This window comes from Desmodus rotundus, chromosome 8 (genome assembly GCF_022682495.2).
Source record: "Desmodus rotundus isolate HL8 chromosome 8, HLdesRot8A.1, whole genome shotgun sequence".
Classification (NCBI taxonomy): Eukaryota; Metazoa; Chordata; class Mammalia; order Chiroptera; family Phyllostomidae; genus Desmodus; species Desmodus rotundus.
Window position 1 is genome coordinate 50,736,651 of NC_071394.1, and position 25,286 is coordinate 50,761,936.

The 25,286-nt window shown below is 35.7% G+C and overlaps 1 protein-coding gene across 1 annotated transcript in view; it reads right to left on the bottom strand.

The window, feature by feature from the left end:
* ST18 (ST18 C2H2C-type zinc finger transcription factor) overlaps positions 1–25,286 on the bottom strand; it is a 145,158-nt gene that overhangs the window by 93,729 nt on the left and 26,143 nt on the right. Inside the window, exons 6-7 of the mRNA XM_053930203.2 lie at positions 19,850–19,904; positions 17,749–17,779 (exon numbers count right to left, since the gene is read on the bottom strand). Of these exons, the coding sequence (XP_053786178.1) occupies positions 17,749–17,779; positions 19,850–19,904 (86 nt within the window). The remainder of the gene's footprint in view (positions 1–17,748; positions 17,780–19,849; positions 19,905–25,286) is intronic.

Genomic DNA, 25,286 nt, shown 5'->3' on the forward strand with positions numbered 1-25,286 from the left:
TCAGCCTTAAGTAACATGTTAAAAAGAAGATAGACAATATCATTAGGATAATTCTCTCAAAAGCAGTGGACTACACATTCTTTTCAAGGCCATATAGAACATTTTCCAAAAGGGGCCATATGTTAGGCCACAAAACAAGTTCAATATATTTAAGAAGATGGAAATCATATCAAGCACCTTCTGTAATCACTATAATATGAAACTAGAAATGAATTACAGGAAGAAAACTAAAAAGCACACAGACATGTGGAGGCTTAATAACATCTTACTAAACAATAAATGGTTTAGCAATGAGATCAAGGAAGAAATAAAAAGATACTTTGAGACAAATGAAAATGAAAACACAACAACCCAAACTTTATGAGACACAGACAAAACAGTTCTAAAAGGGAAATTCATGGCTATACAGGTCTACCTCAAGAAATAGGAAAAATCTCAAAGAAACAATCTAACCTTAAACCTAAAGGAACTACAAAATGAAAAACAGAGACCTAAGTGAGTAGAAAGAAGGAAATAAATATGATAGCAGAACTAAATGAAAGAGTCTAAAAGAATAGAAAAGATCACTGAAACTATGAGCTCATATTTTTAAAAAATAAACAAAATTGATAAACATTTAGTCATACTCATCATGTAAAAAAGAGAGAGGGCATGAATATATACAATAAAAAGTGAAATAGAAGTGACAGCCAATACCACAGAAATACAAAAGAATATAAGGATCAATTTTATGCCGATAAATTAGACAACCTAAAAGAAATGGAGAAATTCCTAGAAACAAACAGTCTTCCAAGGCTGAATCAGGAAGAAATTAAAAATATGGACAGAAAAATAACTACTAAAGAAATTTATTAGTAATCAAAAAACTCTTACCAAACAAAAGCCTTGGACCAAGAGGAAATCCAAGATGGCCACAGAGTGGCTAGATCCATCCACTTGTTCCCAGATCTGGACCAGTCTTGCAGCTAAACCACAGAGCAATTGACTCAAAAATCCAGCTGAGAGTGAGTGAGAGCATGTGTGAGTGAGTGTGGTGTATGTGGACAAGTATGGGGCATGTGCATGAGTGGGCAAGAGCTTGCCTGTCTGCAGGGCACTCGGGAGCAGGCGGCCGGGCTCTTCTAGGGGAGCAGCTGCCACTGCTGCTGCCCAACCCAGCACTTCTGGCTGTGCAGATTTGGGGTGGGAGCCATTTTGAGGAATTTAAAATATCTTCCTTGGGAAGAAGCCTCCAGAGTTCCTGCACCTCAGTGTCCAAATATGTTTCTGTGCCCTCCACCCCGGCAGGGCTGTGCACCCCACCACTGCCAGGAACCAGGATTTGGAGAATGCGGTACTTACTGGGGAAGGGACTGTAGCCTCCCTGACCCCAGTTGCCACAGGAACCAAGAGCAGGACAGAATCTAAGGAGGCTACAGTTCATCTCAGGAGATGTGAGCTCTGGGGGTGGAAAGAGAGACGGCCAGGGCAGTGCTGCCTGAAGAAACAGTTTGATGGGAGCAGGCCCACCCGAGGCTGAGAATTACTGGAGGAAGTGTGAGGGTACTCCACCCCCACCCTGTGTTATAGTATCACTGTTATAGTACACTGTTATACTATCATTGATATTATAGTATTGTATTGTATCACAGTGCCATCTGGGAGCAATCCAGAGAGAAATTTTATTTAAAAGTGTCAGAGGCTCTGGCAGGCTGTGGCCAGCCCTGAATGAGAGAGACTTTGTGCTTCTTGAGAAGGGAGAGCATGTGGAGAACAGGCCCTGAGGGCTTGGTGCTGCAGTGAGGGGGCCACACACCCAGCTTCAGTGCTTAGACAGAGCTGCTGTCTTCATCAAGTGGGAAAGAGCTGCCCCCTTTAAATAGATTGGCCCCTCAAAGGAAATGGACAGCTAATTCACCAGAAACTATTCATTATTAGAAAGATCTGGGACAGACCTAGACATGTGGTGGGGGGTCATGGAAACACTCCTATTATCTTCCCTAAAAAGTGAAAAGCACCCCACCCCTGCAGAGGGATGAACTAGGGTTCCACCCTCCTAATCACACCAGAGGCCGCATCTGGAGACAGGTGGAGAAGGTACTGGCAGTCTTCTTGGGTCATTAAATGAACCACTCCTGGGCCCTGGGCTAATGGAAAGCCAGCGGGGCAGAACAGTGGGGACCAGACAGATCTGAAAGAGACAGCCACAGACTGTAGTCTCGAACAGACTGCTTAGGGCCAGACTAGGACACCATCTGACGTTACGAAGGGCAGATCCAGAAAGAGAAGATAATGGTAAACTCTGGATTCTATGGAGATGAATTTCACCATTGCCTTCTCCATGATTTGTGTTATTTTCTTTCCTGCATAGCTTTTTAATGTTCATTTCTTTGTCTTCAAGTTCATGCCTATTATTGCACTAGGTTTTTTATTTTAGTTTATTTTAGAATGTTAGTTTATTTCAAATCTCATATTTTGCTCTTCCCTTCTGTTACCCCATTTTACCTTCTTCCTTTCTCTTCTTATTTTTGTTTTAATTTTTTTTCCTCTGCCTACAACTTATTTCTATTCTGTACTCTTACTATTTCACCCCTCTCCAGCCTCTCAAAACCAATTTTCTTGTGTTTAGTCACCTCACATTTTTCCCCATTCTTAAAATATCCTTATTATCTCTCCACCTTTACCAATTGTTGTTCATTGGTTGTTGATATGGTGGTTGTTGATACAGTGTTTGTTGTTGCATTTCTCCAATTTTATTTCTAGACCATCACTATTTTTGTATTTCAAATCTCAAATTTTATCATTTCCCTCTTTTTTTCCATTTTGCCTTTCTCCTACCCTTTCTTTTTTTGTTGTTATAAATTTTAGTTTTTCCTTTCCTTAGTGTAGTTTTCACACCTCACTCTTAGTATTTCTTATTCCTCTGTCCTCTCAAAATCACTATTCTTTCCTCTAGACATCTCATAAACTTTCTTTTCTTTCTTTTTTCCTTCTTATTCCCATTCCACTGGTATTAATCTTTGCTCATTTGTTGCTGATATTGTTGTGGTGCATCTTTTTCTCCAATTTGGTTCCTGATTTTTTTCACTGTTGTTAAATATTTTTTAAATCTCATATTATACTCTTCACTTTATTTACTCCATTTCACCTTCTACCTCTCTTTTAAAAATTACAATGTAATCCTATTTTCTTTCTTTCTTCACCTTGTTTCTATTCCCTGCTCTTATTATTTCTCCACCCTGTACCCTCTCGAAATCATTTGTCTTTCAATTTGTCATCTCATATTCATTTTTCCTTTCTTATAATCTCTTTACAACTTTATTAATATTTTCTCATTTGCTGTTCATAGTGTGGTTGTGGGTAGGGGTTATAGCTGCAGATGTGGCTTTTGTTTCCTGGGTTGTTTTGTTTCGTCCTGGTAGCACCTGTACAACAGCATATAAGATGTGGTGAGCAGTGTAACTCTCAGTCAGTCAGTCAGAGGGAAGAACCCACCAAAGAATGACCCAACATCAACCAAAACCCAATTACAACAAGAAATACCACATAAACTGCATAAAGGGCATCCCAAGAGCATCAAGTTATGGAGATCAAGGAGACTACAACACCGAGTCCCACAGGTCTCCTACCACAGAAGACATTACCACGAAGACAAGGAGTCAAGTAGATCAATCCAATATGCAGACACACATAAGAAGAGTTACCTAAAACAGGGAGACAAAGAAACAACCCCCAATTGAAAAGAGAGGAGGAATCCTCAGAAAGAATGTTAAGTGAAATTGCATGAACAATCAATCAGACACTGAGTTCAAAATAATGGTTATAAGGATGCTCAAGGAACTCAGTGAGAACTACAAGGAACTCTATGGAAGCTACAAGGTACTTACTGGAAACTACAACATGAAAAAGGACATAGAAGCTATCAATAAAAGCCAAGAGGAAATGAAGAATGTAATACCTTAAATGAACTATGCACGAGGAATTAAAAGCAGATTAGATGAAGCAGAGGTTCAAATTAGTGAGCTAGAGGACAAGGTAGAAAAAAAAAACTCCCAGACAGACCAACAAAATGAAAAAAGGACTCAAAAAGAATGAAGATAGTTTAAGGGAGCTGCAGGACAACTTTAAATGTAATAATATTCATATCATGGGGATACCAGAAGGAGAAGATGAGAGAAAGTGATAGAAAACCTGTTTGAAAAGTAATTAACAGAAAACTCCCCTAACTTGATAAGGGAAAAGCCACAGAAGTCCAGGAAGCAGAGAGGTCCTGATCAAGATGAACCCAAAGAGGTCCACTCCAAGACACACCATAATTAAAATGCCAAAATTTAAAGACAAAGAGAAAATCTTAAAGGCAGCAAGGGAGAAACAGCTAGTGACATATAAAGGAGCTCTGAACTAGCGATCAACTGATTTCTCCACAGAAACACTAAAAGCCAGAAGTGAATGGCGAGAAGTATTCCAAGTAATGAAAAGCAAAGTCCTGCAACCAAGACTACTCTATCTAGCAAGGCTCTCATTTAAAATGGAAGGCAAAATAAAGAATTTCCCAGACAAAAAGGCTGAAAGAGTACATCTCTACCAAACCAGCACTGCAAGAGATGCTAAAGGGACTGCTTTAAGAAGATTAAGAAAAAGAGAGAGAAGAACACAGGTACAAAGGGAAAAAATGGCAATGAATAACTTCTTATCACTAATAACCTTAAATGTAAATGGCTTAAATGTTCCAATCAAAGATATAGGCTACCTGAATGGATAAGATTATATGACCCACCTGCCTATAAGAGACCAACTTCAGAACAAAAAATATACACAGACTAAAAGTGAAGGGATAGTAAAAAATATTCCAAGCAAACAGACATGAGAAAAAAAGTTGGGGTAGCAATACCTATATTAGACAAAATAGACTTCAAAAGAAAGGCCATAAAATGGGACAAACTAGGTCACTACCCAATACTTAAGAAAATAGTCCATCAGGAAGATAAAACCCTTGTAAACCTAACATAGGAGCACCTAAACATCCATGGGCCAGCATAAATAATGCCCTTTTTTAGTACAAAAGCATTTGTTACAAAATCATAAGCATACAATTCTGTAATATAAAAATATTACACTCAAGCATACCATATGACAATTTAGGTAAAATGTTTAAATTAAAACTATAGGTTATTATACATACATTACCCTACCAACCACACTTAGCAGGCATTACTTCTGCTGGACCCTGTATAAAGAAAATCTTGGAGGACTTCAAGAAAGATATCAATATTAATACATTCATCATAGGGGATTTTTAACACCCCATTGTCAACAATGGACAGATCTTCTATGCAAAGAATCAGCAAGGGTATTGTAGCACAGAACAACACTTCAGGGGTATCCAACCCATGGCTCATGGACCACATGAAGCCCAGGATGGACATGAATGCAGCCCAATACAAAATTGTGAATTTACTTAAAACATTATGAGATTTTTTGTGATTATATGTCATAATATATTTAATGTGTCACAATGTATTTATATGTGGCCCAAAACAACTCCTCTCCTTCCAGTGTGGTGCAGAGATGCCAAAATATTGGATACCCCTGCTCTAGATCAAACAGACTTAACTGATATTTATAGAACCTTCCACATCAAAGAAGAAAAATGTACATTCTTTTCAAATGCACAGGAACATTTTCAAAGGTAGACCACATGGTAGGATACAAAAAAAGCCTTAACAACTCAAAATAATTGAAATCAGTATCAAGCATCTTCTCGGATTACAATGGCTTGAAACTAGAAACTAATCTCAAGGAAAAACCTCAAAAACATTCATATATGGAGACTAAACAATATGTTTTTAAATAATGAATAGGCTAACAATGAGATCAAAGAAGAAATCAAAAAGTATCTGGAATCAAGTGAACATGAACATGCAACAGCCCCAAACCAATGGGACACAGTGAAGGAAGTGCTGAGAGGGAATTCATAGCAATACAGGCCTACCTAAAGAGACAGAAAAATCTGAAATAAACCACCTAACCCTACATCTACAAGAACTAAAGTATAACAACAAAACCCAGAGCAAACAGAAGGAAGGACATAATCAAGATCAGAGCAGAATCAAATGAAATAAAGAATAAAAAAAAATAAAGGTTTGATAACCCCAGGAGCTGGTTCTTTGAAATGATAAACAAAATCGACAAGCCTTTAACCAGACTCATCAAGAAAAAAAGAGAGAGGATTCAAATAAATAAATTCAGAAGTGAAAGAGGAGAAGTCACAACCAATACCACAAAAATACAAAAGATTGTAAGAAATTACTATGAACAACTATATGCCAAGAAATTGTACAATCTGGGTGAAATGGATAAATTTCTAGAAATATACAATCTTCCAAAACTGAATCAAGAAGAAGCATAAAGCCTGAATAGACTGATAACAACTAGTGAAATTGAAGCAGTAATCAAAAAAATATAGTCACACACAAGCATTGGAATGGATGACTTCACAGGTGAATTTTACCAAACATTTAAAGAAGAACTATCTCCTATACTTCTCAGACTATTCCAAAACAATCCAAGAAGAGGAGGATCTCAAACTTTTTACAAGTCCAGTATTATCCTAAATCCAAAACCAGGTAAAGACACAACAAAGAAAGAAAACTACAGGCCAATACCTCTGATGAACATAGATGCTAAAATCCTAACAAAATATTGTCAATCCAAATCCAGCAATATATTAAAGAGATTATACACCATGATCAAGTGGGATTCATCCCAGGGATGCAAGGATGGTACAACAGTCTCAAATGAATAAACATAATGTACCACATAAATAAAATAAAAGACAAAAATAACAAGATCATATCAATAGATGCCAAAAAAGCATTTTGTAAAGTCCAGCACCCATTTATGATAAAAACACTCAATAAGGTGGGCATAGAGGGAGTATACCTCAACATAATAAAGGCCATATATGAGAAACCTACAGGCAACATCATACTCAACAAGGGAAAATTAAAAGCTTTCCCCTTAAGATTAGGAACAAAACAAGGTTGTCTACTTTCACCACTTATATTCAACATAGTACTGGAAGTTCTAGGCACAGTGATAGACAAGAAGAAGAAATAAAATGCATCCAAATTGGAAAGGAGGAAGTAAACCTGTCAGTATTTGCAGATGACATGATAATGTTCATAGAAAACCCTATAGTCTCCACCAAAACACTACTCGACCTAACAAGTGAATTTGTCAAAAGCAGTGGGGCACAAAGTCAATATTCAGAAATTGAAGGCATCTTTGTATACCAACAATGAAATATCAGAAATAGAAACTAGGGAAAAATCCCATTTACTATAGCAACAAGAAAAATAAAGTATCTAGGGATAAACTTAACCAAGGAGGTAAGAGACCTGTACTTGGAAAATTACAGAACACTGAAGAAAGAAATTAAGGAAGACACAAAAAATGGAAGCACGTACCATGTGCATGGATTGGAGGAATTAACATCATTAAAATGTGCATACTACCCAAAGCAATCTATAAATTCAATGCAATCCCTATTAAAATATCAATGGCATATTTCACAGATCTAGAACAACTATTTCAAAAATGTATATGGAATGAAAAATGACCTTGAATAGCTTCAGCAATCTTGGGAAAGAACAAAGTAGGAGGGATCACAATAGCTGATATCAAACTATACTAGAAGGCCACTATAATCAAAACAGTCTGATACTGGTATGAGAACAGATGCATAAATCAATGGAACAGAATAGAGAACTCAGACATAAACCCATGTCACCATCATCAATTAATATTTGACAAAGGGGGCAGAAGCATAGAATGGAGTAAAAATATCATCTTAAATAAATGGTGTTGGGAGATCTGGACAAGTACATGCAAAAAAATGAAACTAGACCACCAACTTACACCATACAACAGAATAAACTCAAGATGGATAAAAGACTTAAATATAAGTTGTGACACCATAATGTCCTAGAGGAAAACATAGGCAGTAAAATTTCAGACATTTCATGGAGCAATATTTTTGTCAATATACCTCCTAGGGCAAGGGAAATAAAGAAAAAGTAAACAAATGGGACTACATCAAATTAAAAAGCTTCTGCATAGCTAAAGAAACCAACATCATAATGAAAAGGGAACCCACTGTATGGGAATACAAATTAGCCAATGATACCTCAGACAAGAGTTTGATCTCCAAAATATATAAGGAAGTCATATGACTGAACACAAAGATAAACACTACAATTAAAAAACTGGGCAAAGAACCTGAACAGATACATCTATAAGGAGGATATACAGATGGCACATAAACATATGAAAGGATGCTCAACATCACTATCTATCAAAGAGATACAAATTAAAACCACAATGAGATACTATCTCACACAGGTCAGAATGGCCAACATTAGTAAATCAACAGACAAGTTCTGACAAGGATATGAAGAAAAGGGAATGCTAGTGCAGTGTTGGTGGGAATGCAGACTGGTGCAGCCACCATGGAAAATAGTGTGGAATTTCCTGGAAAAACTAAAAATGGAACTTCCTTTTACCCAATGATTCCCTTTCTGGGATTATACCCTAAGAATCTTGAAGCATCAATTAAAAAGAACCTATGTACCCCTCTGTTCATAGCAGTGTTGTTTATAATAGCCAAGTGATGGAAACAGCCTAAATACCCATCTGTAAATGAGTGGATAAAAAACTGTGGTACATTTATACAATGGAATACTATGCAGCAGAAAGAAAGAAGGAACTCCTACCCTTCACAACAGTATGGATGAAACTGGTAAATATGCTAAGTAAAATGAGCCAGGCAGTGAAAGACAAATACCATATGATCTCACCTATAAGAGGAACCTAATGAACAAATCAAACAAATGAGCAAAATTGAACCAGAGGTATGGAAACAAAGAACACACTGAGGGTGGCCAGAAGTGGGAGGAAGGGGTTAAGGGTGGAAGGAAGGGAAGGAAGAAAATCATTGAACATGTATGAATGGCCCATGGACACGGTCAACAGGCTAAGGATTGACTATGAGTGTGGGGACACGTTGGGCAGAGGAGAGCAAAGGGGGAAACACTGGGACAAGTGTAATAGAATAACAATAAAATATTTAATGAAAAATATTAGCAAACCTAATTCAGCAATACACTGAAAAGTTCACACACCATAATAAATTGGGATATATTCCTGGGATGCAAGATTAGTTCAATATCCAGAAAAACAAAAGATGAAGGATAAAAATTATGTTATTATGTCAACAGATGCATAAAACATTTGACAAAATTCAACTTCCACTTATGGTTAAAAAAACTCTCAGCAAAGTGGGAATAGAAGGAATCTACCTCAAAATAATAAAAGGCCATATATGACAAATCTAAAGATAATATAATGCTCAATGGTGAAAAGCTGAAAGCTTTAAGATCAGGCAGAAAAAAAGGGATGTCCACTTTTACCCCTTTTGTTCAATATAGTGTTGGAAGTCCCAGCCGAAGGAGCAATTAGAGAAGGAAAAGGAAAATAAAAGTATCTGTATTGGAAAGGAAGATGTAAAACTGTCATTACTTGTATATGACATGATACTGTATATATAGACAAGCCTAAAGAATCCAACAGGAATCAATTAGAATTAATATATAAATTCATGGGGGGGAGTGGTCGGGGGAAAGTGGAGACAAATGTACTTGAACAATAAAAAAAGTTAAAAAAATAAATAAGTTTAGTAAAGTAACAGAATACAATATTAATATTCAGAAATTTGTTGCATTTTTATACACCAATAAGGAAGAGAAATTAAAAAACAATTCTATTCACAATTGAATGAAAAGAATTTAATTACTCCCTGGCCAGGTGGCTCAGTTGGTTGGAGCATCATCTGGTACACCAAAATGTTGAAGGTTCAATTCCCAGTCAGAGCACATACCATATTTTGCCATGTATAATGCACACCCACATTTTTTGGCCAAACTTTCAGGAAGAAAATCTTTCACTTTAAATTTTAATTCAATTTTTTACTTATTTATATTTAGATACTTGTTTTTTGTATTGTAAAGGAATTTTAGCAATTATTTTCTAATACATTATGGCACAAGAAATTTTATGTAACAAATAATTACAAAACACAAGAACAGATACAAAGTATTTCAGGTACTACCCATGTATAATGTGCATCCTTATTTTTCCCTCAAAAATTTCAGCAAAAAAGTGTACAGTATACATGACAAAATACGGTACCTAGGTTGCAGGTTTGATCCCTGGGTGGGTTGTATATAGGAGGCAACTGATCAGTGTTTCTCTCTCACATCAGTGTTTCTTTCTCCCCCTTTCTCTCTTTCTTTCTCCCTCCCTCCCTCTCTGAAAATCAATAAACATGTCCTCAAGTGAAGATTAAAAGACTAATAATAAAATTTTAAAAAATAATAAATTACCTAAGAATAAATGTAACCAAGGAGGTAAAAGACCTGTAATCCAAAAACTATAAGGCACTGACAAAACAAATTCTTGAATACACAAATAAATGGAAATATATATTATGCTCATGGATAAGAAGAATGAATTAACATTGTTAGAATGTCCTAACTAGTCAAAGCAATCTACAAACTTAATGAGTCCTATCAAAATACCAATGCCATTTTCACAGTACTAGGACAAATAATCCTAGTATTTACATGGAAACATAAAACACCCCAAATAGCCAAAATTAATCTTGAGAAAGAAGAACAAAGTTGGAGGTATCATGTTAGAGGATATCAAACTATACTACAAGGCAACAGTAGTCAAAGCCACATGGTACAGGTATAAAAACAGACACATAGATCAATGGAAAAGAATAGAAGGTCCAGAAATAAACTCATGTCTGTATGGTCAATTAATGTATGACAAATGAGGCAAGAACATACAATGGGGTAGAGATAGCCAGGTCAAAAAATGGTGTTGGAAAAACTAAATAGACACATGCAAAAGAACGAAGCTGGATCAGTTTCTTATGCCATAACCAAGAATAAACTCAAAATGGATTAAAGATTTAAATATAAGATTCGAAACTATAAAACTCCTAGAAGAAAAGTGGCAGTAAACTGTCTGACATTGCTCTTAGTTATGTGTTTTTGGATATGTCTCCTCAGGCAAGAAAAACAAACAAAAAAATAAACAAATGGGACACATCACTTTAAAAACTTTGCATAGTAAAAGAAATCAACAAAATGAAAAGAAAACCTGCTAAATTGGAGATGTTTGCCAGTGATACATTCAATAAGGGGTTAATATCCCAAATATATAAAAAACTCATACAGCTTAACACCAAAAACCAAACAATCCAGGAAAAAAAAGAGAGAAAACTCATGGAGAAGGACAACAGTGTAAGGATTGCCGAAGGAAGGGGGGCGTGGATGTGGAATGTAAATGAGGAACAAATGCTGGTGGATGGAGACTTGACTTGGGGTGGTGAACACACAATGCAGTGTACAGATGATGTGTTATAGAGTTGTGCACCTGAAACCTGTTTAATTTTGTTAATCAGTGTCACCCCAATAAATTCAATAAATGCAAAAGAAGACCAACTGGCACAGTGATTTACAACTTTTAAAAAATTAAAATAAAAAAATAGGCAAAGGAACTTAATAGAAACTTCTCCAAAGAGGACAAACAGATGGCCAATAGACATATGAAAAGATGCTCATTGTCACTAATTATCAGAGTAATGCAAATTAAAACTACATTGTGATATCATCTCACACCTGTCAGAATGACTAACATTTATAAATCAACAAACAACAAATGATGCCAGGATATGAAGAAAAGGGAACCCTCATGCACTGTTGGTGGGACTGGTGCACCAGTGACTGCAGACTGGTGCAGTCACTATGGAAAACAGTATGGAGTTTCCTCAAAAAATTAAAAATAGAAGTACCTTATGACCCAGCAATTCTACTTCTGGGTACATATTGGAAGAAACCCAAAACACTAATTCAAAAAGATATATGCATTTTAATGTTCATTTTAGCATTACTTACAATAGCCAAGATATGAAAGCTACCTAAGTATCCATTGATAGACAAGTGGACAAAGAAGATATGGTATATATACTTAATGGGGTATTACTCAGCCAGAAAAAAGAACAAAATCTCATCACTTGTGACAAGATGGATGGACCTAGAGGGAATTATGCTAGGTGAAATATGTCAGATAGGGAAAGAAAAATACCATATGATTTCACTTATTAGTAGAATCTAAAAAACAAAATAAATGAACAAACAAAACAGAAACAAACTCATAGATACAAAGAATAATTTGATGGTTGCCAGATCAGGGGGGCTTGGAACTGTGAGTGAAGAAGGTGACGGGATTAAGAAGCAAAAATTGCCAGTATTAAGTGAAATGTTTAACTGGTATAAAGACTAGTAAATAAAATTAGGTACAAGAAAAAAGCCATCTAAGGGTTACTAATTTTTTCAAATATTGCTCTTAAATCTATAGCTTCTTGATTACAGATTCACATTTTAAAACTTACAAGAAAATGCCAGATAATAAGGTTTTAAATAAAGAAATGAATTATATAAAACAAAGTAAGAAATGATAAATAAATTAAAAATGTCATTATAAAACTTAAACTAACAACTTGGTAAGCATCTGCAAGACCATGAAACAAACAGTGGCGATTTGACTTTAATATACTTAAGAGCACTGAATTTATTTTTGTCCCCAAGTAGTCACGTAGGAAAGTCATTTCAGAATCTAGACTATATTTTCTAATTAGAACAAAGGGGTTGAACTTGGGTAAAAACACTTTTTCAGTGCATGAGACAAGTACCAGTGGGTGCGATAACATGAGGGTCAGATTAAGAATAACAATAATGAAAGAAAAGAGAAAAGATAGTACAATGGTCTTAATTCCCAAAGAGTCAAGAGAGTCTTTTCAATACCACTTCTAACCTGAACTGTGTTGGGGGCAAGATTGGAAATGCTAATAAAGATTATGATTAAAGGTGGGCCTGTGGTTATAAATTGCTTTTTTAATGGTGATGATAGTAGCTGACATAGAGTATAATAAGAAGATTAGAATGTCAGTATCAATTTTTATTAGTGTCATGAACAATATATAGTATATTTAAATCAGCTTCTTTTGGATTAGTATTTTTCTAAGTGGTATCTCTGGAAGCAATAACATGCCCAATGCATTATAAAAAGAAAATGAAATAAAGTTAACCATGTTCTTTACAAAATAGCCATAACTTTTATACCGAGGAAAATATACCACATTGGCTAAGATACTCAAATTTCAGGTGCAAAACAAATTCTGGGTTCTAGAGCAGAATACATCTGAAGAAAAAATTGGAGGAGTAATTGTAGCAAATGAAATTTCATGAAATTAAAAATATAACCTTACATATAACATTAGAACTTTTAGAAAAGATTTAGTAATACATAAATGATAAATAGGGTCTCTATGTGGGTCAATTTAAACATTTAAAAAACAACTTGGGACCTATTGAGCCTGAGCACAACCATTCTGTTGAAAATAAGCAATTATAAACTTAACAGTAATCAATAACTTTTATAAACTGGTTCTTATTAAAGAAAATTAGGTGAATTAATTTTGTTTATAAATTTTCGCAGCAATCATCACTAACTTTCTGAATTGGTCTAATGACAAATTAGGTACTAAATAACTAATAAAAGATAATTTTTAGGGAATTAGAAGAACAAGAAACATTACTATTTTTATTTTTATATTTTTAAAGACTTATTTATTTATTTTTAGAAAGAGGGGGAGGGAGAGAGAAAGAGAGAAAGAGAAACATCAATGTGTGGTTGCCTCTGGCATACCCTGTACTGAGGAACTGGCCCAAAACCCAGGCATGTGCTCTGACTGGGAATTGAACTGGCGACCCTTTGCTTCACAGTGCAGTGCTCAATCCACTGAGCCATGACAGCCAGGGCACATTACTGTTTTTAATTAAAACACATTTTTGTTTGAATTTCAGAAAACTAAGCTTTGAAAAACATACCATAATTTTAAAATCCACCTGCTAAGGAAATGAACAATGAACAACTTTTTATTTTATTTTTATTTTTAGAAATAGAAACTAAGAAACAATGCCATTTACTACTGCAACAACAACAAAAAAATAAGGTACCTAAGACTAAATTTAATCAAGGAGGTAAAAGACCTATATTCAGAAAACTGAATAAGCCAATGAAGAAAGAAGTCAAGGAATACAAATAAGTGGAAACATATACATTGTTCATGGATTGGAAGAATTAACATGATTAAAATGTCTACTCTACCCAAAGTGATCTATACATACAATGTAATTCTTATTAAAATACCAATGGCATATTTCACAGAACTAGAATAAATATCCCAGAAATTTGCGTGGAACCTAAAAAGACCCTAATAGCCTCAGCAATCTTGCAAAAGAAGAAAGCTAGAGGTATCACAAATTCTGATATTAAACTATACTTATGGCCACTGTAATAAAAACAGCCTGGTACTGGCATTAGATCAAAAGAACAGAACAGAGAGCCCAGGAATACACCCATGCTTATACGATGAACTGATATTTGATGAAGGTGGCAGGCGCATACAGTGGAGCAAAGACAGTCTCTGCGATGCATTTTGGGAAAACCGGACTGGCACATGAAAAAAAATGAAACTAGAGAACTAACGCATGCCATACACAAAAATAATCTCAAAATGGATAAAGGATTTAAATGTAAGTTGTGAAACAATAAAAACCCTAGAAGAAAGCACAAGTAATAAAATCTCAGATATCCAACATAACAATATTTTTGCTAATGTATCTTCTAAGGCATTGGAAGCAATGGAGAAAATAAACAAATGGGACTACATCAAATTAAAAGGCTTCTGCACAGCTAAAGAAAACATCAACAAGATGAATAGGAAACCTACTTTATAGAAGAACATTTTCACCAATGGTACATCTGAGAAGGGTTTAATCTCCAAAATATACAAAGAAGTAATACAACTCAATGCCAGGAAGACAACCCAATGGGAAAAAGATCTGAATAGACACTCCTCCAAAGAGGACATACAGAGGGCCCATAGGCATATGAAAAAAATGCTCAACATCATTAACCATCAGAGAAATGCAAATTAAAATCTCAATGAGCTATCACCTTACACCTGTCAGGATGGCTACCATCAATAAATCAACAAACAATATGTTGGCAAGGATGTGGAGAAGAGGGAACCCTAGTGCACTGTTGGTGGGAATGCACTCCGGTACAGCCACTGTGGAAAACAATATGGAGTATCCTTAAAAAATTAAAAACGGAACTCCCTTTTGACCCAGTGATTCCACTTCTGGGAATATACCCCAAGGTTCTAAAACACCAATACAAAAAAAATATATATATGCACCCCTATGTTTATAGCAGCACTATTTACAATAGCCAAGATTTGGAAACAGCCTCAGTGTCCATCAGTAGATCAGTGGATAGAAAAAGCTTTGGTACATTTACACAATGGAATACTACATAGCAGTAAAAAAGAAGAAATTCTTACATTTTGCAACAGCATGGATGGACCTGGAGAAAATTATGCTAAGTGAATTAAGCCAGTCAGTGAAAGGAAAATACCACCTGATCTCACTTATATGTTGAACAAAATAGTAACAGAAGCTTAGATATATAAAACAGATTGACAGCTGTTGAAGAGGAGCAGGGGAGGGGATGAAATTTGATGAAGTGATTAACCAAAGAACAATTATGCATGACCCATGGACACAGTAATATGGGAACTGACTTGGGGAGGGGAGAGAGGAGGGCTGGATGGCGGTGGGGAAGGAGAGAAAAACCAGGAACAATTGTAGCTGCATAAACAATTAAAATATAAAAATAAAAAAGAACCATTTTTAAAATTTATATTCTAGGCAGTTACTATTAATTGTGTATGACAGAAAACATAGCTTGGTGATTGAGAAGCTGGACTCTGAGTCAGAAATCTGGGTTACTTACCAGTGGGCTATTTATGTAAGCTATTTAGTTTTACTTTCTTCATCTGAAAATCGGAACTCTCATATTTTTTTCCTTGTAATGTAATTGTGAGGATTAAATGAGAGAGTGATATACAATGCTCAAGAGTGTCTGGCATATGATAAAACCTCAATAAATATTAGTTTCATTATAATAATTAATGCTAATAAAGTAAATATTAATTTCTATTTCTCCAGGAAACTTCTATTAAATGTATTTTTCCCACTTAGTTGCTTCCCTCTGCTAATTCCTTTCTTTTTTCTCTGTGAATTACATATTTTTCCCAAGGTCAAAGCACACCATCATTCATTCAATATTCTATTTTCTTTTCCAAGTTATTCTATAAGACACATCACTCAAAGGACCTCCCCCTCCCCCTCTGTTTGATTCCCTACAAAGAAAGACGCTGACTAAAACCACAATCACTTCAACAGGCGAGAGGGTCGGAGTCCCTGGGCACCCTGTTTCTGTTGCAGACCACGAGGAAACCATTCCCTGCGATGGTAAACATCTCACCCATTTTGGGCCTTTAATAATTTAACCTTCTTTTGATCCTTCTATAGGAGACATAAAGTCTCCAAACAGATAGGAATTCTAAATGAGAACAGATTTTAACAGCAGGAACTTAAGTGAGCCCAACAATTCAATCTTTTAATCCTGTCTCAACGTGGGGTATACTATATATTCTGCTGTTATTAGTTTAAAATGCAAATTTCTCAATGATGAAATTGATCGGAGAGGCAGGGCCATGGATTTCCTACTAAAATATTGCCTTGGATAAGAGCATCAGCATGAACACTCGTAATCAATTCTGATAGATACATGTTCTGCTAAACAGGTGAAACAAAACTGATAGAATGAGTCATAGAACACGGAAGTAAATAATCCCTTGCTTCAGGACATCACAGAACACAGTTGCCTGGAAAATAACTATGTCAATTGTTAATGCATGCATTATAAGTTTCAATGTGTGTCGGACACCGTTATACATCCTTCAGTTTTGAAACATTTCTCTGAGGAGCACATACAGACCATTGCCATTTTACTTAGTGGGTGTGGGACTTTCTGGGATTACAATAGTAAATAGAGAAGAGACTAGGTACTTATCTTGCTCCTGACATAATTTTGCTAAAAATATCACCAATACTGAAAATTCACTGTCAGTGTGTGTTCATTTTTAAATATGTACTTAAAAAAATTTTTACCCCTGTGAAGGAAAATCTAATTGGAGTTTATTCTGCAAAACCTATTAAGTTGGACTTTTCAGAATATTACCTGAGGTGCATTTACAGTATCTAAGGTGGAAATGCTTGGGTCCAACCCAATACCCATCAGTGATATTATCTTCAAATGTCTACATTTAAAAAATCACGTGCTCAAAATATAGAGAATTTAGGACTTGGTTTATCTGTTAGTCAAGTTCACAAATAATAGCTCAGTTCTTCACTTACCATCAGTACAAAAACAAAACACAGGTGAGGTGTGTTCACAGAGGCAGTACACACTCCATGGAGAAAAGTGGAAAATTACTCACATTACAGCAAATGCTGCTGGGTTTTGTTATCACAATAGTAGCTGGAATTGTGGATCAATTATCAATAGCTTTTCTCTTTCCCCACTTCTTTAGTATACAGACAGAGATTACATGAAATAAGCCATTGGCTTATTCCTCATACTGAAACAGGGACTCTGAATATAAGACATTCTAATAATTAAAGCAAATCAACATTAGAAAAATTAATGTAGGACAAATCTTACCTGAGCTCCTGGATTAGAGAGTTTATTGGCACTATTAAAAGAAAGAAAGAAAGAAAGAAAGAAAATCAGTGTGCAATTTTGAAAACTGAAACCTTTCATCTACCTAGAGATAATGACCAATAGATGATTAGCATAGCCCACACATAATTTCCCACCTGGTAGATTCATCTTTTCTGGGTCTGGTTCTTTGGAGACAAGAGCACAAATGAACAGGGCCCAGAACAAATGATTCTAGGTTTAGTGCCCAAGGTGACCCTGGGAACTTGCCGTCATGGATTGTACTTCCCAAATACCTGTCTTTAAAGATACATTCAAAGGGGAACAAAGGACTTGAATTATTTTTTAAATCAATTTAACCCATTTTTTGTTTATAAAAATTTTTCAAGAAGTATTCTATTTAGATCTCAACAATAAACAAGTATATAAATAAAACTAGCAGATTTACTAATGAGTATGTCCCAAGATTTGTTTCATAAATATCCATATGTAAAGAAAGAGGAGAATAAGTTTTAGCTGTGTGGATATCAACATCACTTTAAAAGTAAGAAATTTATATAAAAAAAGCTTTGATAATTCTTACTGAAATGATGGGAACTGAAGAAGTTCATGTTTATAAATACCCAAGGACAACAGCATACTGAGAGAGACAACAGGTGGTTTTAAAGATTACTCATGCAACATGAGAAACAGTTGTTTCATTTCTTGAAGAACATTTTGGCTCTATTTAAGAGTGTATATGTATGTGCTCAAGGAATTTGAAGTCCAAAAAAATTTAAATTAAAACAGCCACAAGTTAAAAGTAGGCTAGAGTAGTGTGCTTCTAGGAATCTAAACGAGAGATTGAAATAATCCAAATACAGTCCCTAAAACACTGATACTTATGGCAGACATGAGCTTATCCTAAATAATTACAGAAACTTTTTTCTTAACTTGTATTCTATTGAGAAGTTTGTTGCATAAAAACTTAACATTTATAAATACTGAATTCCAAATATTAGACTGTGTGATACAATTACTTTAAAAAGTACCTTAAACTAAAACTGGAAAATAATATGGTATAAAATTTCTGTTTAATAAAGCCCAATATCTCATATAGTATTATTCTGCATTTTGTTTATCATGGCTAATGATAACCACAATTACATTTGAATTGAAAAAAATCTTCCTGGAATTTATTAAAAATTTGGGGATCCTCAACTTTACTCAAACTGTAATTATTTATCTTGTCTACAAATATAAACATAGCTAACGAAAGCATTCCATTTGATTAACCACTTTCAACTATAAATCTCAAAAGCTTCCAAAATATCGCACGATTGCTACTTGACTCAGCCCTTCTCAGCAAGGCCGACGTGAAAAGGGTGGGGTGGGGAACTGCTACCCAGAGTGTTTTCAGAGGCCATGGTGAGCCTATAGTTTTCCCTTTAGAATTAAGGATCACAAAAATATGGCTAATTATAATAAAAGTTATTTTCCTTAAGGTGTATTATTGCCAGTCAATCCTGTCTTCCAGATGTTTATATCATCAAGGGCCTGTTTATATTTCAATATTACATTACCATCTGTTGGTTACAAAAAGAGGAATTACCAGTAAGTTAAACCTTCCAAACATTTCTTCTCAGAGCCGTTGGAAATTCCCAGCAGGAACAATAAAAGAAATAATCATCGTTTTACTTGAACTAAGTTTAGATTGGAAATCACTAAACCAGATAACCTAAAAATCAAAACCTGCTTTGGCAACAAACTGACAATGTGGTGTTTTCCCTTGGCCATTATAGGTCACTTAAATAATTTGAAGGTCTCCATGGAGCAGTCTTCCCTCAGTAACCCTTATGTTGTTTTGCATGATATCAAGTCCACTGACAGTTGCATTTTGTAAAAATTAGCATTATATAGCATTTGGACTTTTGGGAGTCCTTTAACTCCTGGGTCATAATATTTTGCCTCTCGATACCATGATCCAAAGTTCTGGCTTGATTTCCGAAAACAAGCCCGGAAGAAGTGGCAATTGTTCTGAGTGAACACCAGGGCCTGAGCACAGGAACACCCATATTTCATGGTGTGGTAGGCATGGTGTCCTGGAACCCGCTTGCTAACTCACCCTTCGTTCCTTTAGAGCGGGTACGCAGTGTTTTATCTTCAGCCTCTGCATCCATCTGCAACATGAGCACAAGTCCTGAGGTCATTTCTTTGACATGGACCAAAATATGAAAACACGTCATTAGAGGTTCTTAAAGTCATTTTGAAAAACGGAGTACACTTCCACGCTGTTGAATTGTGCTCTGACTCCAGAGGGGTGGAACTCTGAGCGACCTCACGCTCCATGAGGTTTGGAAATACTTTTATAGATGCTACAACCAGAGGAAGCAGTGACAAGAGGGCAGATGTCTTTGTTTATAAGTGTTTACTAGCGCTTCAAATACTTCTGGCATTACAAATATGGGGGGAAAATGATTGTCTCATTAACAATGGTTGTGAAGGAGACAAAATTTCAAATGCCAAAGCAAAAGTTTTCAGACTAATTTACTAAAACCTCATTCCTTTGCATTTCTAGACCCTTTCTGATAACATATTTCTTGCCAAGTCAGGAAAAATAATTCCCTGAGTAAAAAAGCAGCATGAAGGCAAGCCCCTGAAATGCTCCTGTTTCAAAATACCATTAGAAATGTCGATCATCAACAATGACATACATCTACTATAAGAATTCCAGAATAAATCTATAAGAAAGGGGAAATTTGAGAGTTGTGTGCATCAGCAAATATCCTAAAACACCATCACTAAATATTTTAAATATAATTAAATACATTATCAGAGGATGCAAAAACTTTAGAAGCCTGCTCTTTTGTCCATGTGGAGACAGACCCTGACCTCAGTGCATTCATCCACTTCCCTAGACTTCCCTAATAATTTCTTAGTTTAATTCACTTTACACATTATCAGAAGGGTTCCTGAAATAGAAAGAAGTTGCTTTGCTTATTGAAAATGAGATGCAGGCAGAAGGTGCTTTCTGTGGCTCCCATCCTTAAATCCTGACTCTAGCATGGAAGCCATGTGACCGTAATGGTAATGGGAGACGCATCTCTGCTCTCCGAGGCTGAGTTGTGATTGAAGGCACTGACCTGCCATAGACTTATAATAGGGGAGCAGGTGTGGCAATGATGGACTTTAATTTCCTTTAATAAACCTTTTATGTGCCACACTTTTACTGCCATTTGACGCTCTCCAAGGTCTTGCACATAATAGGTTCATTACTTTTGATTACTATAGTCTATTGAGACAAACAACTCCAGAACATACTATATATTATGTTCAGTTAAACCAATATAGACTATTTATCCATTGTGCATTTTTTCACCTGCAACACTACAGACAAAATTAACGACAGCTCTCCTAAGCTAAAACTATTAAAACCACCAGCACTCTTTTGTCATTATTTCATAACAAACACCACACCAATCATACAACTATTTTTTAAATTAGAAAACAAAAAGTGTTTGCTGCTTTTGCTGAGCAGCAGTTGCTTTAGTCTAAATAAAATAGTTCATTGTTATGACTATTTTAAATTATATAGGAGAAAAGAACAATAAAACAGAAGTGAATTTTTTTTTCCTGTAGATTTTTCTTCCCTTAAAACCACATGAATTCATGACAGATGTGACACTGCCTGGGATTAAAATGGCTTGGTTTACTCAGGATGGTGAGCACTGCATTGTGAAATCCTCCTTCTCTGTAAGTCCCTCTGATGCATATAAAGTGGCTGAACTCATACAAACTCCTCTCCATGTGCTAAATGAGTAACTTGATTAAGAGAAATCAGAAGCAAGAGGGTTAAAATGATGAAAACCTTCCACTATTTCTGATGAAGCTATTCCTGTGGGTAAGCATTCACTCACCTCAAGTCTAATGCTATCCTGCCACACAGGCACTACCAGCCACTCTGAAAATTCTCCCCAAAAGGCAAGTGAAGGTTGAACTCCATGAGCTTCTTTCCCAAAGAACAAAGCACAGACTGCAGAGAGTACCAGTAGGCACAAATAGAAGTTTCTGAAACCTACTTAAAAGTAAGCTGCTTTGTAACAGCTTTAAGACTAGTTCTATTTTGCAATTCAACTATCCAAGGACCTGACCGGTCCGTCATCACCCGTGCAGCCGCCTCCCCATTAAAGTCATTGGAAGGGATTACAAATATTCATGGACCTCTGCTTGATTGTACTTGGAATGCTGGTTTATAATTGTATTTGAGGAGCCACTATTCTCTTGTTGGTGTAGGATATATGTCCTATATAAATATTATAATTCAATCATTTATAAAACCAAGTTTTCAGATTTAATGTGTGGGCCACATTGTAGGAACAAAGTGGACCAAAGCCATAATATACAGCCTATCTATCTTACCTTCTTTCTTCCCCTCAAACCTGAAGAATAATAAAAGGAGGAAAATCAGTGTCTGGTCATATCTCATAGTTTGTCATGGGATAGAAATAGCAGAAACCTAAAGCATATATGCTTTCCTTATGGGGTAGGGGGGGTATATAAGTTTATAACATTTATGAGATGGCTCAACTCTCCTCATAAATCTCAATTTGAAAATAGGTTTTTTTCTCTAAAACTTTGAATGGGATTAGAAATGTCTAAGTGTTCTTCATTTGAACTTTTCTCATGAACTTTAATAAACTTACAATGAATAGAATTACTTTTGCAAAATCATACCTCATATCCAGTGGGTAATGGTTGATCAAAAGAAGAAAGAGATTTGTGCCTCAGTGCATGTGTTGAGACCAGGGGTGTGATGATGACCACCGTCCTTTCATATCCTCTGAGAGTTATAGAAGAGGCACATGACTGTTGTATGATTCAGGACATTGACCTAAATAACATGTGCTGAAATCTTAAAAATGACATTTGCCGTGGGGAACAAAGTTCCCACCTCCATTGCAAAAGGAAGCTTGATCATCTTTACTACTTAAGACCCGAATGTTATCGGCAAGGATGCAATTTATTTTATAAAATTTAGTGAGCTACCTTTTCTTTTTTCAAAACAGAGATATGATTTTCTAAAAAGCTGTCCATCTCTTGATTTCTTAGGACCTTTATCTACCTCATTCCATTGTTTATGGAGGAACAAGATAAGATGTTTTCTGAGATACCTATAATGGTTCCTGCTGGCTTTGCAGTCTACTTCTCAATAGGGTGAGAATACTAAAGGTAGGCTTTGCCATTCTCATTTTTCCTGATCTGAAACTACTTTTTAAAAAGTTTACTTAGCTTATAAGCATAGATATGTTCTTTGTTGTTATCTAATTCATAATAAAGCATGAAGAAAACTTTATTCCCCAGTTTTCTGGGGAGAGGAGTCAGTAGGAGGAGAAATGACAAGAGGCATTATAAAAGAAAGAGGGCAAAAGAGCAAAGCTTGGAGGAAAGTCATACAAGAACAAACAATGGAAATAAGTAGATCAGCAATGAAAAAGAAAAATGACCATAAAATAAAATGTAACTACTTAGTTGAATTTGCAAAGTTCTCATTTAACATCTTATATAACTATAAAATTATAAACAGGTACACACAGTAATTTCTTAGTTACTTGTACTTGACCATCTTTTCTTACTAGTTCTTATATCAGGGACCATTACTTGGTCTCCTGTCCACAGCACCCCAATGCACAGATCTGGTGTTTTCCTTTGTGCAGACAAGGGAGTCCTGGAATTACCAGTTTGTGGGATGGAGAGATTCAAGGAGCAGGACACAGAATTCATAAACTCAATTTTACTTTTTACATGAATAAATTACTGATGTATGAGGAGATTTAATTCACTTTAATTTTATTTTTCAACCATAATCCTATTTTAACTTAATGGTAAGAAAATCCAAGTAAGTATATATACAAGGTCTGTCTGGAAAAAACACAGCATTGTTAATATGTAACAAGATGAGTTTGCATGACTATGATACAACCTGGCAGCAAAGGAGAGTGGACTGGAATGCACATGCATGAACAATGACGACTTCACTGTACTAGTCAGTGGGAGCAGTAGGCACCATTGGGTGAGCATGTGTACTGTGTGGCCTTTGTGTCCAAAGTTACTGAGTGAATAGAGCAATGAATCTGCATCAGATTTTGTGTTAAGCTTGCATATTTACTCCATGGAAACTATTAGGATGATTCAGAAGCCTGCAGCTATGAGCAAGTAGTGATTGGCAGCTTCATCACAACGATATACCTGCTCTATGCATCATGTCTCATGCAGTTTTTTGATGAAACATCAAATCACCCAGATGACGCAGACCTCTTACAGCCCAGATTTGGTGCCCTGTGACTTCTGGCTTTTCCCAAAACTAAAATCACCTTTGAAAGGGAAGAGATTTCAGACCAACAATGAGATTCAGGAGAATACTATGGGGCAGCTGATGGAGATTGGGAGAACAGTGTGAGGTCCCAAGGTGCCTGCTTTGAGGGGGACTGAGGTGTCATTGTCTGATGTGCAATGTTTCTTGTACCTGGTATCTTCTTCAATAAATATCTCTATTTTTTCATATTACATGCCTGGATACCTTGAGACAGACTCTCTCTCTCTCTCTATATATATATATATATATTACATGTATGTATACATACATATGTATTAATTTTCTGCTCCAACTTAATCATTTTTCTTTCAATTTTATTTTGTATTAGTTTCAGTTGTACAGCTTAGTGGCTAGATAGTCACATACTTTACATAATGTTCCCCCCCGATATTTCCAGTACCTCAACTGCACTATACATAGTTATCACAATATTATTGAGTACATTTCCTATGCTTTACTTAATCACTTAAGAACTGAATAAAACAAATCATTTGGTAATGTTTAAGTTTTGTGTCTCCTTGAACAGAACTTTAGACACAGACATCCTCACTCCTTATTTATAAGTAGTCTCAAGTTTCGTAATATAAATAGAAAAAAACATGGTGATCATAAGGTTTTGAGGACACTCTCTCAAAATTCTTATACAATTAATTTTCACACCGTCTGGGTATCTATAGTCTCACGCAGGAAGCTACTTCACATTTGAAAGTCCTTTATATACATTCAACTTGCAATAATTTCCACTTTAAACAAGAGTTTCTTGTATTCCTTGCCTGATACTTTGGAACAAGGAACGGGGTTTTGTGTGTTGTGTCCCATTGGTCTTGTGTGATGTCATTTCAGTCCTGGAGATCCCGGGCGCTTCTCTATGAAGAGCCCTGAAGCCTCAGGGGTGTTTTCCTCACAAAGGTCCATTTTGTTAAAAAACAAATGACAGGGCAACTCAGGAAGTTGAGAAAGGCCAAAAGCCCCCAAATGAATTAACTAGATGATGCCAGTACCTTGGGATAAAATTTGGCTAGGTTGAAGAACAAAGAATCCTACACTGAGTGCCCTTTCCTTTGACAATTCTGGCATCATTTTGTTTAAGCATACCTTTGGATCAGTCCAAAATGACAACAAAAGATATTTTGCTGTTACACAGGGGAAAGATGAGCAAAATGAAGTATGATTCTAAAAGAATAGTTGA